This window comes from Otolemur garnettii, unplaced genomic scaffold, assembly GCF_000181295.1.
Source record: "Otolemur garnettii isolate 467f Iridium unplaced genomic scaffold, OtoGar3 scaffold00062, whole genome shotgun sequence".
Taxonomy (NCBI): Eukaryota; Metazoa; Chordata; class Mammalia; order Primates; family Galagidae; genus Otolemur; species Otolemur garnettii.
In genome coordinates, this window is record NW_003852457.1 from 644,477 (window position 1) to 660,104 (window position 15,628).

Here is a 15,628-nt window from a genome sequence, read left to right on the forward strand (position 1 = left end):
CACAGCGCTGGCCATTTTTTGGTTGCAGCCGTCATTGTTGTTTGGCAGGCCCGGGCTGGGGATTCGAACCCGCCACCTTAGTTGTATGTGGCTGGCGCCTTAGCCACTTGAGCCACAGGCGCCGAGCCAGGTACTTTCTTCTGTGTGACAGTTACTGCACAGTCTTTCCCTCTGACAGCTACTGATGTAAGGCCACCTTAGTTAATAGCTTTAAAGCATATTCTACTTGGTAGAGCCGACCTTTGGGTGAAAAATGGTAATGTAGCCGTCAAACCTGTGTTGGAACCACAGGACATTTTGGTGCACCGACTACTGCAAGCACAGTGTCTCAGAATTTACCAATTTTTAAGTGTCCAGGTCAGTGATATAAAGTACATCTTTTTTTTTTTTTTTTTTGAGACAGAGTCTTACTTTGTCATCCTTGGTAGAGTGCTGTGGCGTCACAGCTCACAGCAACCTCCAACTCTTGGGTTTAAGTGATTATCTTGCCTCAGCCTCCTGAGTAGCTGGGACTACAGGTGCCCACCACAATGTCCGGCTTATTTTTGTTGCAGTTGCCACTGCTATTTTAGCTGGCTGGAGCAGGTTCGAACCTGCCACCCCACCGGTATATGGGGGCTGGTGTCGTACTCACTGAGCCATAGGTGCCGCCCAAGTACATCATTTTTTGTGAAACAGAATCTCTAGAATTTTTTCATCTTGACAGTCTGAAGCTCTATGCCCATTAAATGGCTACTTCCCTTTCCTTTTCTCTCTGGCCCCTGGCACCCCCCTGTTCTACCTCTGTTTTTATGAATTTGATTACTTTAGATACCTCGTATAAGTTGAGCCATATGAGATTTGCTCTTCTCTGACTGGCTTATTTCACTTAATATCATGTCTTCAAGGTTCACCCATGTAGCATGTGCTAGAGTTTCCTTCACTTTTAAGGTTGGAGAATATTTTACTGTACAGGCAGTCCCTGGATTACAAACGAGAGATAGATTCTGTGGGTTTGTTCTTAAGTTGAATTTTGAATTTGTATGTTTAAGTCAGAACAGGTTCATTTACATATTACCTGTGATAGCCTCCATTTGTGTTAGTCGTATGTCAGTCGGATATTTGTAACTTAGGGACTTCTGTTTTTAAGTGTGAGTTGTGTGTGAGTTGGATGTTGGTAACCTGGAGACTGCTTGTATGTATATACCGCATTTTGTTTATCTGTTCATCTGTGATGGATACCTGGGTTGGCTGTTGTGAATAGTGCTGCTGTGAACATGGGTGTGCAAGTATCTATTCAAAACCCTGCTTGGAAGTGTTTTGGATATGTGCCCCAAAGTGGGGTTGCTGAATCATATGGTAGTTTCAGTATTTCTTGTTTGAGGAATTTCTATGCTGTTTTCTGTAGCAATTGTACCATTTTATGTTCCTATCAGTCATGTACAAAGGTTTTAGCTTCTTCATATTCCCGCCAATACTTTCTGTTTTTTTAAAAATTTCTTGGTAAGCTTGAATAATATTTGTTGATAGCAGCACAGGAAAATCAAAAGCAGCTCAATGCCTGTAGCTTAGCGCCTAGGGTGCCAGCCATATACATGGAGCTGGTGGGTTCGAACCCAGCCCAGGGGGGGGTGCCTGTGGCTCAGTGAGTAGGGTGCCGGCCCCATGTACCAAGGGTGGTGGGTTCAAACCCGGCACCAGCCAAACTACAACAAAAAAATAGCTGGGTGTTGTGGCGAGCACCTATAGTCCCAGCTGCTTGGGAGGCTGAGGCAAGAGAATCACCTAAGCCCTAGAGCTGGAGGTTGCTATGAGCTGTGATGCCCCGGCACTCTACTAAGGGTGACAAAGTGAGACTCTTGTCTCTTAAAAAAAAACAAAAACAAAAAATGAACCCGGCCCAGGCCTACCAAACAACGATGACAACTACAACCAAAAAATAGCTGGGCGATGTGGCAGGTGCCTGTAGTCCCAGCTACTTGGGAGGCTGAGGCAAGAGAATTGCTTAAGTCCAGGAGTTTGAGGTTGTTGTGAGCTGTGACACCACGGCACTATACTGAGGGTGACATAGTGAGACTCTGTCTCAAATAAATAAATAAATAACTCCCCAAAGCATAGAATAAGGAAATTGGGGGTGGGGAGCCAACCACTATTCAGCTGTGTTCAGAAAGGAAATCAGAGAATGAGCAATCTTATTTATATCTGTTGCTTGGAATGTGCCTGTAATAAGAGTTGGATCCATACTGGATGCTGCTGTTATTTCTTAAAAGCAGTATTGAGTCGAATTGTAGAAATTGTTTGCTTTTTCAGGGTACAATGAGAGATAAAATGTGTATTTTTGATTTTTTACATTGTATGGCTGAGAAATACAAGTTGTAGAAGAGATTGACACTTACCACAAGGGGTCCTTCTGACACCATCAGTCCTTGGTACTTCACTGTGTGTTCTCTGGAAAGCTGGGTTTCTGACAACCCAGACCCTTTTGCAGCCTTGTCAGTGGTTTTCTCTGCTTCAGTTAGTTTGGAAAGTTAACCTTATTTGGAAAGGCATAGTTGTTTGATATTATTGCTATTTGCTAAATAAAGTGAGTCATCAAACTGGATTAATTGTACTTACAGGTTAAAAAAAACTCATGGTGATGAGATGATGAAACAAATTGGCTGTGTGTGTATGCACGTTCAGTAATTGAAAAGTAGTATATCTTTTGGGCAATATTACCATATAATAACTACATGATTGCCTTTTGATATTTGTGTTATTATGGTCAATATAAGCAGAACCCTCTGTTTTATAACATGACTAGGTTGAAAATTTCAGTGAGATGCTTATGCTGTAATCATCATGACTCTGACATGGCATTTGGAAAACTAATGCAATATCTTAGAGATTTCAGGAGCCCTAAAAAGTGTTTTATGGCGCTTAATGTCCCAGCAGTTTCTAAATCTGGAATTTCACTTTGATATGTTTCAATGTTGATTGGTTTGTTTTGTTTTTATTTATTGGTGATTTCAATGCATATCTCACTACCAGCTATATGTCTAGCAGGTACCATGACAACTCTTACCTGAATTTGTACTGGGGCAGGGTTGCTGACCCAAGATTTGGTGAATTAGGGAGTTGCAAGGGGATGAGAGTAGCTTGCTTGTTCTGTATTTATTTTTCTGTGTTTTTTCCCTTCCTTAACCTTTGTCTCTTTTGTCTTTCCTATTATTTTTTTCATCCTTCATTGGCCAAATGGTGCCTGTTTCCAGACTTTTACTTGGAAACCTTTATATAGCAGCATTGGCATATCAGAGTAATATAATTGTGTGATTTATTTATGATGTGGGGTGGGAGGAGGGACTCTGTATTTCTACACTTATGTTGGTTTTTCTTTGCCATTCTTATTTTCTTGAAAAAGCAAGGTTTTTATAATGTTTAGGAAATACATTCATTCAATAAATATTTATTAAGCCTCTGTACTGTGCTGAGATCTGGAGGTGAAGCAGTACCCAGGATGGAGGCAGGCCATATGGTCTCCAATGTCTACAACATCTGTATAACTTCTCTGTGGCTATGGCCTCAGAGAAAAAAGAAATTCCCTCTGCCATCCTCTTACTACCTAGAGGTGATAGGAGGCTGGATGGAGTATGGCCTACCCATGGCCTATTTCAGGAAGGCCCTGGATAGTATGTATAGAATAAGGAATTCCTTCCTGTTCGAGAGCTTGCATTGTAGTGGAGGCAGCCAGAGAACAAACTTAATGGAAAAATAAACCATGAGGTGTAAGTGCTGTGGGGAATGAACAAAGTGGGTGGGCTGTGCCATTTTAGATGCTGTGGTCAGGATAGACCAGGTGACATTTGAGCAAAGACTTGACAGGGGAAAGGTAGCAAGTCATGTGGATAACTGGGGGAAGAGCACCCCACTCCAGGGCAGGCTGTGCAGACTCCCTGAGGTGGGCAGAGAAGTTCAAGAAGGGCAGCATAGTTGCAGCTGAGAAGCTTGGGGAATGTGAAGAGATGAGTCTGAGACCAATGTCATTGGCAGAGGGGAGCTGTTTCACACAGGAGGACCTTACAGACCACTGTAAATATTATACATAGTTGAATTTGGGGCATGAGGAGTTGAGATGATACGGTTGATGTTTTGAGAAGGTCAGTGCAGGGTGGCAAGAGCTGGGGTAGATCAGGTAGGAGGCCTGTGCCTACAGTTTAAACAGCCTGAGCCAGGGCGAGGCAGGAGATGGAATGAGCAGTACAGATTTTGGCTGTAAGGTGAAGGTGAAGATAATGGGTTCGGCTGACGGATTGCGTTGAAGCAAGAGAGAGAATGCATGGGTGACTTAAGGTTTTAGGTCTCAATGAACATGTAGTAATATCTTCCTTGTAAACTTCAATTAAAAGTTTGTTAAGTAGGATTTACCAGAGTTGTTTTTAACTATGCTGGTATTAAAAGAGTATGATTCAAATATCACAGAAGTTTTTAATGAATGGTAGCTTTTATACATGTATTAGTGTATATAGAATTTTATAAATAAGAGAACATAGAGGACTGCTTACTTTTTTTCTCTTACGTTGCCTTTAAATTTAGGCTATTTCTGTTCTTGTCATGATGGTGATGGGTTTAGGAATTTAAAAACATAATTTGTCTTTAATATTTAACAGTAAGAAAATGAGTAATTATATCACCAGACTAGCTGGTACTTAACACCATTTTTCAGCTCTTTGACCTTGGACAAGTTGCCTGACTTCTTGAACTGTATTTTCCTCTGCTGTGGAGACATGTGAGTAGCTACATGACTGAGATTATGTTATGGATTAAATGCAATTATTTTATATATAACTAGTTATAGTTGTTCAGCAAAAAAGGTACCAGGGCTCAGCGCCCATAGCTTAGTGAGTAGAGCACTGGCCACATACACCAAGGCTGAAGGGTTTGAGCCTAGCCTGGGCCTGCTAAAGAACAATGACAACTGCAACCAAAAAATAGCTGGTGTTGTGGCGGGCACCTGTAGTCCCAGCTACTTGGGAGGCGGAGGCAAGAGAATCGCTTAAGCCTAAGAGCTGGAGGTTGCTGTGAGCTGTGATGTCACAGCAGTCTACTGAGGGCGACAAAGTGAAACTCTGTCTCTAAAAAAAGTTTGCTAGTACAGATACAGAACAGAAGAGTTAGGTTAGTGTGTTAATAAGGTCCTGGCTACTAGCCTTCTTTTTCTCCTCCCTCGCACATTACTAGTAACTCATCCACTAGTTACTTTAAAGTCAAAAACTAGGCTTGTCCTTCTTCATTCTCTACAGTCACTTTCCCAACTTTGTCCTCTGTCACTGCAACTATGTGAACTCCAGTCACCATCCCTCGCTTGCAGCACTCTCCTTTCTGTTCAGCAGGTATTGTGGTGTGAGGACCCTGGCATCATAGATGAACATGTGGGCTTGGTGACTCCTGTGCCTCTTCTTTTTAATTTTTTTTTTATTAAATCATAGCTGTGCATCAGTTAATAGCATGTTAGAGTTCTGATGGAAAAAAAAAATCATAGCTGTGTACATTAATGCAGTCATGGGATACAGTGTGCTGGTTTTATATACAATTTGAAATATTTTCATCAAACTGGTTAACATAGCCTTCATGTCATTTTCTTAGTTACTGTGTTAAGACATTTATATTCTGCATTTAGAAAGATTAACATGTACCCTTATAAGATGAACCATAGACATGATCCCACCAATTACTCTCCCTCCACCTATCCTCCCCCCTCCCTCTCCCTTTTCCCCATATTCTTGGGCTATAGTTAGTTCCATAGTAGGGCTGAGTACATTGGATACTGTGCCTCTTCTTAGTCACAGGACTCTGCCCTTTAGTCTGAGGTTCTTATCTTTAGAAGAGGAGTGATAGTACTGTTTGCTTAGATGTGAAAATCAGATGTCATTAGTATTTAGTGTATAGAATATAGCGGGTGACTAGTTTTACTAGTCACTGGTAAATAGTAGGTATTATTTTTTTACTTTTGAGAGTCATAACTCCTGGATCAGTGGTTCTCAACCTGTGGGTCCGCAACCCACAGGAACTGTATTAAAGGGCCATGGCATTAGGAAGGTTGAGAACCACTGTCCTCGATGGAGTCACAATTTGCTTCATTTATTCGTAGTCTGTTAATGGTTTAGATTAAACTCTAAACCATGCTTCTGGAATAACTCAGATAATATATGCATATGTTTGTGGATGTGTTTTTATCCTTCTAATTGTGGCAGTGGTCCTTTCTGGTTGTGGTCTCTCCTTGGTGATGGGAGAAGCTGGGGATATTTTTCATATATTCTGATTGATTAGTTTCCCTGTTTCTTCTATTCTTTAGTTTGTTTGCTTTTGTTTTTCTGGAGCCTCTTTCTTCCTAGTATTGCCTGGGGTCAGAGTTCACACTGGTTAATGATGTGTTTTCACTGGAACATAGAAGAGGCCACTTGAACTCTGGCTGCTGTTAGGATCCTGAAAGTAAACTTGGATAGTAAACTATCACCCAGAGTAGCATGTTAGAAATGAAACCAATGTTCTGGGGCATCACTGGACACAAATAGGTTCCTTGTTGTCCTCAGCTCTTGTTTTCAGTAGTTAACGAATTTGTAAATAAAACCTGAGTTGCTTTCACAATTATGTGTTTGATTTTGGATTACAGAATTGTACCATAGGTACTAACAAAATTACCTAGATATTAGGAAATCTAGAATTGTATAGAACTTCATTGTGTATCTAGCGTTATGTTCAACAAACAAAGGCACCAGAAGCCTAGTTACTATCTTACTGCTAATGGGGAATGTGTTCAACTAGCTAAATAGTTTAGATAACCTTGACTATCTCACTGTTTGAACAGAAAAACCCAGTCACCTTATATTTTTAAAAAGTTGCTAGTACAGATTGTCAGGGTATTTTTTCTGTTCTGCTCTAGTGTCAGTTTATTTCTCAATTTCTACTTTGAAGCTAAGAAAAGAAATCATGCATCTTGGATCCTCAATTTTCCCTCAGCTAATTTTAAAGAATTCTGCTAACTCAAATAATTGTTTTTCATGTTTTCTAGATTGCTTAATAAATTTATAAAACTTAATATGAAAGTATCAATCAGGAAAAATATTTCACTGCAAAAATATTTGGGTTCCAGTAGACATAATTATTTACCAACTTGTTTTTAATGTTGATCAGGATTTTTTTTTCAAAATCATTCTTATTTCATGAAGGTAGTTATTTTAACCCAAAGGTTAAAATTAGGTTGATAAAATGACAAAGGCATGACTTTAAAAACAAAAATGGTTTGAGGAGCCGACTACAGACACGATCTGGGTCAGCCTTGATTTGCAGCTTACTCAATTTTAGATTCCTACTGCCAGTTTTGTAAACAGAAGTCTGTTGGATGAATTGAACAGAAGGGTTAGATTAGCATATTAATAAGATCCTGGCTACGAGCCTTCTTTTTCTCCTCCCTCTACTCCCTTCTTTTCTTCCCTCTCTCTCCTTCCCTAAATGAATCTAGAAACACAGACCCATGGGGGGGGGTCCAATTACTAGCTGGTTTCATTCTGTTCAATAGCTTAATCTGGCCAGGATGATCTGTTTCAGATTGCGGAAGCAGAGAAGATTTTGTAACTGAGAGGCATTCTTCAAGCTGTTGGAAAATATTACAGGAGGAACACCTCCCAGATTTTGCTACAAGCTCTCAAAGAAGGAGCGCACGGGGAAACTTAGTCTTGCTGTGGATCAAAGCAAATACTATGGGAACAATGAACTGAGACTTTGCGTGCAGACTGCTGGCTGGATCTTGATAGGATTGGGTGTATGTTGTTGGAACTGGCAGGCCAGGAGGCCCTGAAACCAGCAGGTGCTGTCTGTATGGAGAAAAGCGGCTGTGGTCCATTTCCAGTGTGTTGGGCTAAAGGTATAAATGACTTAAAGATTTGTTCCGTTTATATTTCATATAAATTCATGCTTTTGCACTAAAAAAGTAGATAAGGAAGTTTTTTCAGTATTTCAAAAGATTTACAAATACATTTACAGTTAAATTTAAATTAGAGGAGAAACTTGGTGTGGTATGCGTTTGCATAAAACCAATTAGATAGTTTTTCAAATAGTGAAAATATTTTTATAGAAATGCATTTTAAATGAGTTAAATTATATTGTTAATGCTCTGTCTCATGTTGCTTAGAAGCTGTATTTTTTCTTTTAGTTAAGAGACCTATATTCTGTGAGAGGGAAGTACAGCTTAAATAGGGCTGTAGGAAATAGATTTCTTTTTTATTTTACAAATTAGTTTCTTTTACTTACTGTAAAGATTATATATTTAATTTGAAACTCGATATTGTTCTAAGGTGGCCTTATCACTAAGGATCAGATATACTGTGAATAAACAATTTTGTACTTTAATGTTCTTACAGTTTTCATTCATGTAAGACTATCAATATAAAATGCAGCATTTTCCTTGCAACCCCAAAGACAGTATTTAGAAAGCATATTCAGAAGTTAATGCCATATAATTTGTGCATAACTAAAACCAAATTAATTTAGTTATTTTGCTTAAATAGTAGTGAATATTTAACTTATGAGATAAAGTTCTTAATGAAAAATCTGATTAAAATGTTATTTTAAACATACTTCAATATCATGTTAATATACTTAGGAAGAACTTTTAAAAGGAACCATGTTAGGTAGAAAATGTGCAGTTTTATACATGGTGGTATAATTCAACTTAATTTTTTAGGGTAAAAATTTCAGTACCAACAGGGTAGTGAAGTGCAAGCCCCAAACTACAGTTTCACTGTTGAATTTATTTATGTTTATCTAGCTGTTATGGACATTTATTAATTCTTCTCTAGGCTTTAGAACATTTATAAAACATACTAGAACTGTTTTTAGTAAGATGATAATGGAACAAAGCACTTGTGGCTATTACAGAATCAGATATTCAGAGTAAGAATTTTGCTGAGTTAAATTCAAAATCTTGAATTTTAAAGAGCGTTAGGTACAGGGACTTTTTAAAACTGCAGTTTCTCTGCATCAAAACTGTATTATAGTATGTGTATAAATGAGCATGGCCAATAATGAGTACTCAGTGGCAAGGAGTTCGATACTTTCTGAAAGTTTTGGTCTTTTCCTAGACTTGCTGGGGTTCGCTTGCATAGTGTCACTTAAATTGTGCAATAGCTCTCTTTTAGCATTAGTTATTAACGATAAGGCTCTCTGATTGCCCTCACGAGATCTAAGCTAAATTCAAGATCTACAAACCTAGTAGCAGTTGGATATCAAATTATCAGTTACTGGATTTCTTTTTATTCAAAGTGACTTTAGAAATGTGGGCTTTGGGTTTGGTGCTTGTGGCTCAAGTGGCTGAGGTGCCAGCCACATGCACCTGAGCTGGTGGATTCGAATCCAACCCAGGCCCGCCAAACAACAATGACAGCTGCAACCAAAAAATAGCCCGGCATTGTGGCGGGCGCCTGTAGTCCCTGCTGCTTGAGAGGTGGAGGCAGGAGAATCCCTTGAGCCCAGGAATTGGAGGTTGCTGTGAGCTGTGATGCCACGACACGCTACCTAGGGCAACAGCTTGAGGCTCTGTCTCAAAAAAAAAAAAAAAAAAAAAAAAAAAACCAACAATGTGGGCTTTAGAAGAAAAAAGATAGTACTGTTTTTGCTCATCCCAAAACAATTGATTGAAGCAACTTACCTTTCAATTTTGTTTGCATCTGTCAGAACAAATGAGTAGAGCTATTTTAAACTGAAATACACATTATGATACAAGTGTGGGTTGGGTGAAAGAGAGCAGACCTCACAAGTATAAAAGATGAAAAAAGTAGGGACAGCATCAAGGGTCAGAATCTGTTTGACCCTTCCCTCTATCTCCTTCCCTGAATGAATCTAGGAACACAGACCCATGGGGGGGTCATATGCCTTTCTCTGTCCTGTGCCTTTCTCTGGGCTGAGCACACTGCTCCCACTGTGCTCCGCCAGTACACAGCCTTCTCAGTAAACTTCCTCTCTGCCTTCTCCTTTTACTCTTGTATCAGACAGGAAGACAGGGACCTGTTTTTATGCTTGTTTTTCTTTATGTGATAAGGAGAAAGATGTTGATGTATAACAATTGTCTGAATTGTTTATTTCTAAGTATAAAAGTTGCAACTTGAAGATGAAGGCAAAGTAAAAAGCTCAAATGAATCCAAAGCATACACAAATCTCGAGACTTGTAGTTAGATACTCTAAACTGCACATTTGATTTTATCAGCTACATTAACCTCAAAAAACAGCAGTGTCCCAGTTTAATGACACATTACTACTATAAGCTAAAAATAATAGCGTAGACCTATATTTGTATACTTTGAACTGAAACCTTTACAGTATCCTTAAAACACTCTGAAATCCCATTGAATTCATTGTGAAGTGTATCTACCTTAGATTGTATCCAAGGAAGATTATATTAATATTTTAAAGTTTTTTTTTTTTTGGAGACAGAGCCTCAAGCTGTCCCCCTGGGTAGAGTGCCTTGGCATCACAGCTCACGGCAACCTCCAACTCCTGGGCTTAAGCACGTCTCTTGCCTCAGCCTCCCAAGTAGCTGGGACCACCGGCACCTGCCACAATGCCTGGCTATTTTTTGGTTGCAGCTGTCATTGTTGTTTGGTGGGCCTGGGCTGGATTCGAACCTGCCACCTTAGGTGGCTGGTGCCTTAGCCACTTGAGCCACAGTCACTGAGCCTTAAAGTATTTTAAAAGGACTTTGTTGTAACATGTGTTCACATGTATCATGATTTCTAGTCTTAAAGAGAGCTTTAAATCAGTACTGAGTTAAATATAAATGTTCATGGTGCTATGTCAGGTTGCATAGGCCATTGAGTGCAGACAGCCCTTTTTGTAGAGTTCTTTGATTCTATTTCTTCCATCTTTTTGGAATTCTGGGAAGGATTAAAGAGGTGTCAGATTTGGTAGATGGGGTATGTTTGTTGATTTCTTCTGTTTCTTTCATTAGTTAGGATTGAATGTACTATTCATGATATTTGTGTAATTCTGGATCCTGTGGTCAAAGTGAGGCTTGTTATGTATTAGAATGTTACATACCACCCATCCGTCGGTGTTTGCAAATAGCTCTGTGCACAGCCCATCTTCTTTTCTGTGTCTCAAACTTCAGTGGTCACCTCCTGCTTGATATCTATGTTTGCACATGTATTTTTTATAAGTATCTGATAATTTGACTCTTAATTCCTGCCCCTGAATCTTTCTTATTTTAATGCATTTTGATACGCACTCAGCTGTTCGCAGGTCCAGGATGTCTCTTTGATACCTCCTTTTATGTGTAATGAACCCTTTGTTTTTCTTTCTTTCCTTTCTTTCCTTCCCCCCCTTCCCTTTCCTTCCCTTCCCTTCCCTTCCCTTCCTCCCTTTCTCCCTCCCTCGCTCCTTGCTCCCTCGTTCCCTCCCTTTTCTTTCTTTGTTTTCTTTCTCTTTCTTGTCCAGGCAGCTATGTTGTGATCATAGCTCACTGTAGCCTTGAATTCCTGGGTTCAGTTGATCCTCCTGCTTCAGCCTCCTAAGTAGCTGGGACTACAGCATGCGCAACTTTGCCTGGCTAATTTATTTTATTTTTTGTAGAGACAGGGTCTCACTATATTGCTCAGGCTGGCCTCGAACTCCCGGCCTTAAGCAATCCTTCTGCCTCAGCTTCCCAATTGATCCATTATTTTTATCCTGATGATTCTACCTCCAGAATATGTTTTGATTTTCTCAGCTTCTCTCTCTCTGTTATGTCTACTCTGGTCCTGTTACCCGCTTCTCTTTCTGGCCTATGGGAGTAGTCTCCTTCCTGTTCCTGCACACCCTCATCTTTCACGTATCTTCCAGAGAAATTTGTAAAAGCACAAATCTTATGTTCCTGCTTAAAACTCCTTATAGTATCCTCTCAGACGTGGGTGAAACCTTACATCCTTAACAGGGTCTACAAAGTCTAACCTGATTTGATCTCTTCTTTTGGGCCACTGTCGTCCTGCTCATTAACAGTGCAATTATTTTGGTTTTCCAGTGCGCCAGACACCCAGATTCTGCCTCTCAGGCCGTGTACACCTGCTGTTGTCTCTCGCTGAAACTGTCTTCTGTGCAGTGTTCTGGCCAGCCAACTCCAGCTTGTCTTTCAGGTCTCAGCTTAGGTGAGCTCTCCTTCTCTTAGCCTGTACCAGGTTCTCTCTCATGTTCCTCCTGTAGCCTTTGCTCTGGTCTTGCACAGCATTTCCCGATTCATCATTATATATTCTACTTGTTTTATTTCTGTCTTTTGCTAGGCTATAAACTTAACATAGTCAAGGGTGATGTCAGGTTTTTTCTGCTTGACCAGTAGTTGGCACACACGGCTATTACTTTAAGGAATGAATAAATTCTATATAGAGTTAGGTTTGATTTTATATTTTAAGTTTTATTTTTAATTGACAATAATTGTATGTATTTTTGGGGTAAAATGTGGTGTCTTGATACATGTATACCTGGTGGAATGATCAGATCAGGCAAATTAGTGATCTGTCACCTTCACATAATTATCATTTCTTTGTGGTGAGATTTTATTTTTCTTTGGAATATTAGGGGATACAGTGTTTTGGTTACATAATATGTTTTAGTACAGATTGAGTTAAAGTTACAAGTGTGTCCTTCACTCACCATGTGCCCTATCTGATAGCTTTGGTAATTTTTAAAGGCTCTTTCAGAGCTAAAATTCTGTGATTAATATACATATTATTTTGTAGGCAAGTCTGGTTTTAGACTCATTGAACTGTCAGAAAAAAGCTTTTATATCAGATCTTTGGCCATTCCAATTTCATTGTGCTTTTGCTTTTCCTCTTAGGGTAAAATAAAAGTTGGATACGTAGGGTTGTGTTTATGTTTTTTTCCCTGTATTTTTAATTGGAGTTGTGTTGAATTTATGGATCAATTTAGGAGAATTGACCTATGAACAACGTTGAAATTTCCAATTCAAGAATATGTGTGTCTATTCATTATTTAGATCTTCTTTGATTTCTCTTAGCAATGTGCTGTAGACCTTAGTGTGGAGGGCTTAATGTTTTTGATAATGTTGTAAATGATATTTTTGGTTTTTAAGTTTAATTTTCTAGTTCTTATCCTGGGATATAGAAATAGATCTTGTTACTGTATCTTATGATCTTACTATAAATTCACTTATTCTGTGGTTTATTTAAGTAGAAAAATCAAAAGAAATCTCTAATCATGTAATCTGCAAATAAAATTTGTTTTTCTTTCTGATCTTTTATTTGTGTTTTTGCTTCAGCCAAGACTTATGTAATGTTCCATATATTAGCTCTAGTTTTGTCTGTTTTTGTTTTTGTAGATGCCCATTATCAAAGTGAAAAAGTTTTCATTTAATTCTCAGTTTTCTTTTCTTTTCTTTTTTTTATCATGGGAGAATGTTGCATTTTCATTTTCTGCATCTATTGATTCGTCATGTGAATTTTTCTCCTTTATTTTTTATAAAGTGATGAGTTAGATTTTGAATGTTAAACTAGGCTTGTATTCCTGGTGTAAATCTCAGTTGATCATGATGTATTATACTGTTTATATAGCTAGGTTCAATGAGTTACTATTTTTTGTTTAGATTTTTTATTTCTATGTTCATGAGGCATATCAGTTTATAGTTTTTTTCTTATGATTTTGTCAGGTTTTCATATCAAGCTGTTGATAGTCTCATAAAACAAGTTGAAAAGTGTTCTCTTTTTATGTTTTCATTTATATGATTAATTATGTAAAGTTTAAGAAAAACATTAATCTGTACTTAGAATTATAGGAGGAGCAGTTCCATTTGCTGGGTTGAATTAATTAGAAATCGATGTGAAGATAAAGACTTGGTGGAAATGTTTTTTATCTTGGTTTAGGCCCACGTGTATGTGCTCATAGATAAAGTCATTGAGCTATTCACATAAGATTTGTGTTTTTAACAAATTGTTATTTTGATAAATAGCTATTAAAATCAGACTAAAAATGCATCTCCTATTTAACATTTTATTTCTGAAAACCAGGCATTGTTCTGTTTTGCAAAGGGAAAATTATATAAATCAGCAGAAAACATCAAACCCAGTGAAGAGATTGTATATTAACAAAATCTGCAATGTGAGATTTAAAATGCTTAAAACATTGTTTCCTGATTACTGGAAAATATGATTAATGGTTGTATATGAGAAATGAGCATGTTGTTCACTGAATGTCATAATGTGCAATAAAGTAACACATCTGAATCAGCCAGAAAAAATGCAGACAACTTAAAGAATGCAATTTCCTATAATTATGAAGTGAGGAGGAGAACTGAGATTTGAAGACAGGTAAGGAAGGCTGAAAGAGCTTGAAGCAGTCTTTCTTTTTGAGACAGTCTCACTATGTTTATATTACTCTCGGTAGTGCCGTAGCATCACAGCTCACAGCAGCCTCAAACTCTTGGGCTTAAGCAGTTCTCTTGCCTTAGCCTCTCAAGTAGCTGGGACTAAAGGTGCCTGCCACAACGCTTGGCTAAATTTTTGTTGCAGTTGTCATTGTATTAGAAGGTCCAGGCTGGGTTCGAATCGACAGCCTCGGTGCATATAGCCAGTGCTGTAACCACTGTGCTGTGGGCACCAAGCTGAAGCAGTCATTCTGATTGGTGAGAGGATGAGCATATGGTTTTGGTGAGGGTGGGACAATTCAGACAAAGAACTTACAGAGATGCCCAATCATTATATGGGTCTGTGGAGCCAGGAAGGTTTGATTAAATTTGTTTGTTTGTTTGTTTGATTGTTTTTGAGACAAAGTCTCACTCTGTTGCCCAGGCTAGAGTATAGTGGCCTCAGCCTAGCTCACTGTAACCTCAAACTTGTGGGTTCAAGTGATTCTCCTGCCTCAGCCTCTCAGGTAGCTGGGAGAATAGCTGACTGGTTTTTCTGTTTTTAGTAGAGATGGAGTTTCACTCTTGCTTAAGCTGGTCTCGAATTCCCGAGGGCCAACAGTCTACCTGCTCTGGCCTGCCAGAGTGCTGTGGTTACAGGCATGAGCCCCTGTGCCTGGCCAATCAAGTTCTTTCAATGATTGGTTCTTTAGGTGGAAATATTGCAAACTGGAGCTTTGTTTGAATCCCCATATTTAAATTCTCAATTTTTCTAAGAAGTATTAGGGTATTTATACAAGAAAGACTTCTATAGAAGTCACTTTCAAGGGTGATAGACAAGTGTCACTGCTTTTCCAACTCTGTCATTTTGAGACCCTACAGATTTAGTCTTGCACATTCCACTTGGATTGTAACTTGAGACTTTGCCATACTTACTTTTGTTTAAAATTTGGAACTTGGGGGATATGAATATAAGTAAGCCTCATGTTTATATTGTTCAAAAAATGTTATATTGAAAGACGTGTGTAGTCTGTAATATTTTTTTTTAAAGGGAAAATCAATGACCTTGTTAAATAGGGAGATGGTGAGTGAGCCAGTATGATGTATTTCCCTCAAAGTTTTTTATGTTAACCTGCATTTAAAAAAAACAAAAAACAGGGGTGGCACCTGTGACTCAAGGAATAGGGCACCAGTCCCATATATAGGAGGTGGCGGGTTCAAACCTGGCCCTGGCCAAAAACTGCAAAAACAAACAAAATACTGTTGCTTCTTGGCCTTTTGGCTAAGATCAAG

General features: G+C 38.8%; 1 protein-coding gene and 1 pseudogene across 8 annotated transcripts in view; one reads left to right on the forward strand and one right to left on the reverse strand.

Annotated features, from left to right (window-relative positions):
* Positions 1-296, reverse strand: part of LOC100962887 — a 1,211-nt pseudogene extending 915 nt beyond the window's left edge.
* The window catches only part of PTK2 (protein tyrosine kinase 2), a 325,228-nt gene that overhangs the window by 73,609 nt on the left and 235,991 nt on the right, over positions 1-15,628 (forward strand). For 2 of the 8 annotated variants that reach the window (XM_023514951.1, XM_023514957.1), the window contains exon 1: positions 7,213-7,879. The exons of 5 other annotated variants lie outside the window; for them this stretch is intronic. In XM_023514951.1, coding sequence (XP_023370719.1) covers positions 7,780-7,879 — 100 coding nt within the window. In that variant the 5' untranslated portion in view covers positions 7,213-7,779. Of the gene's footprint in view, positions 1-7,212; positions 7,880-12,107; positions 12,129-15,628 lie in introns of those variants that run through there. One more of the 8 variants, XM_023514952.1, reaches the window with a different exon arrangement.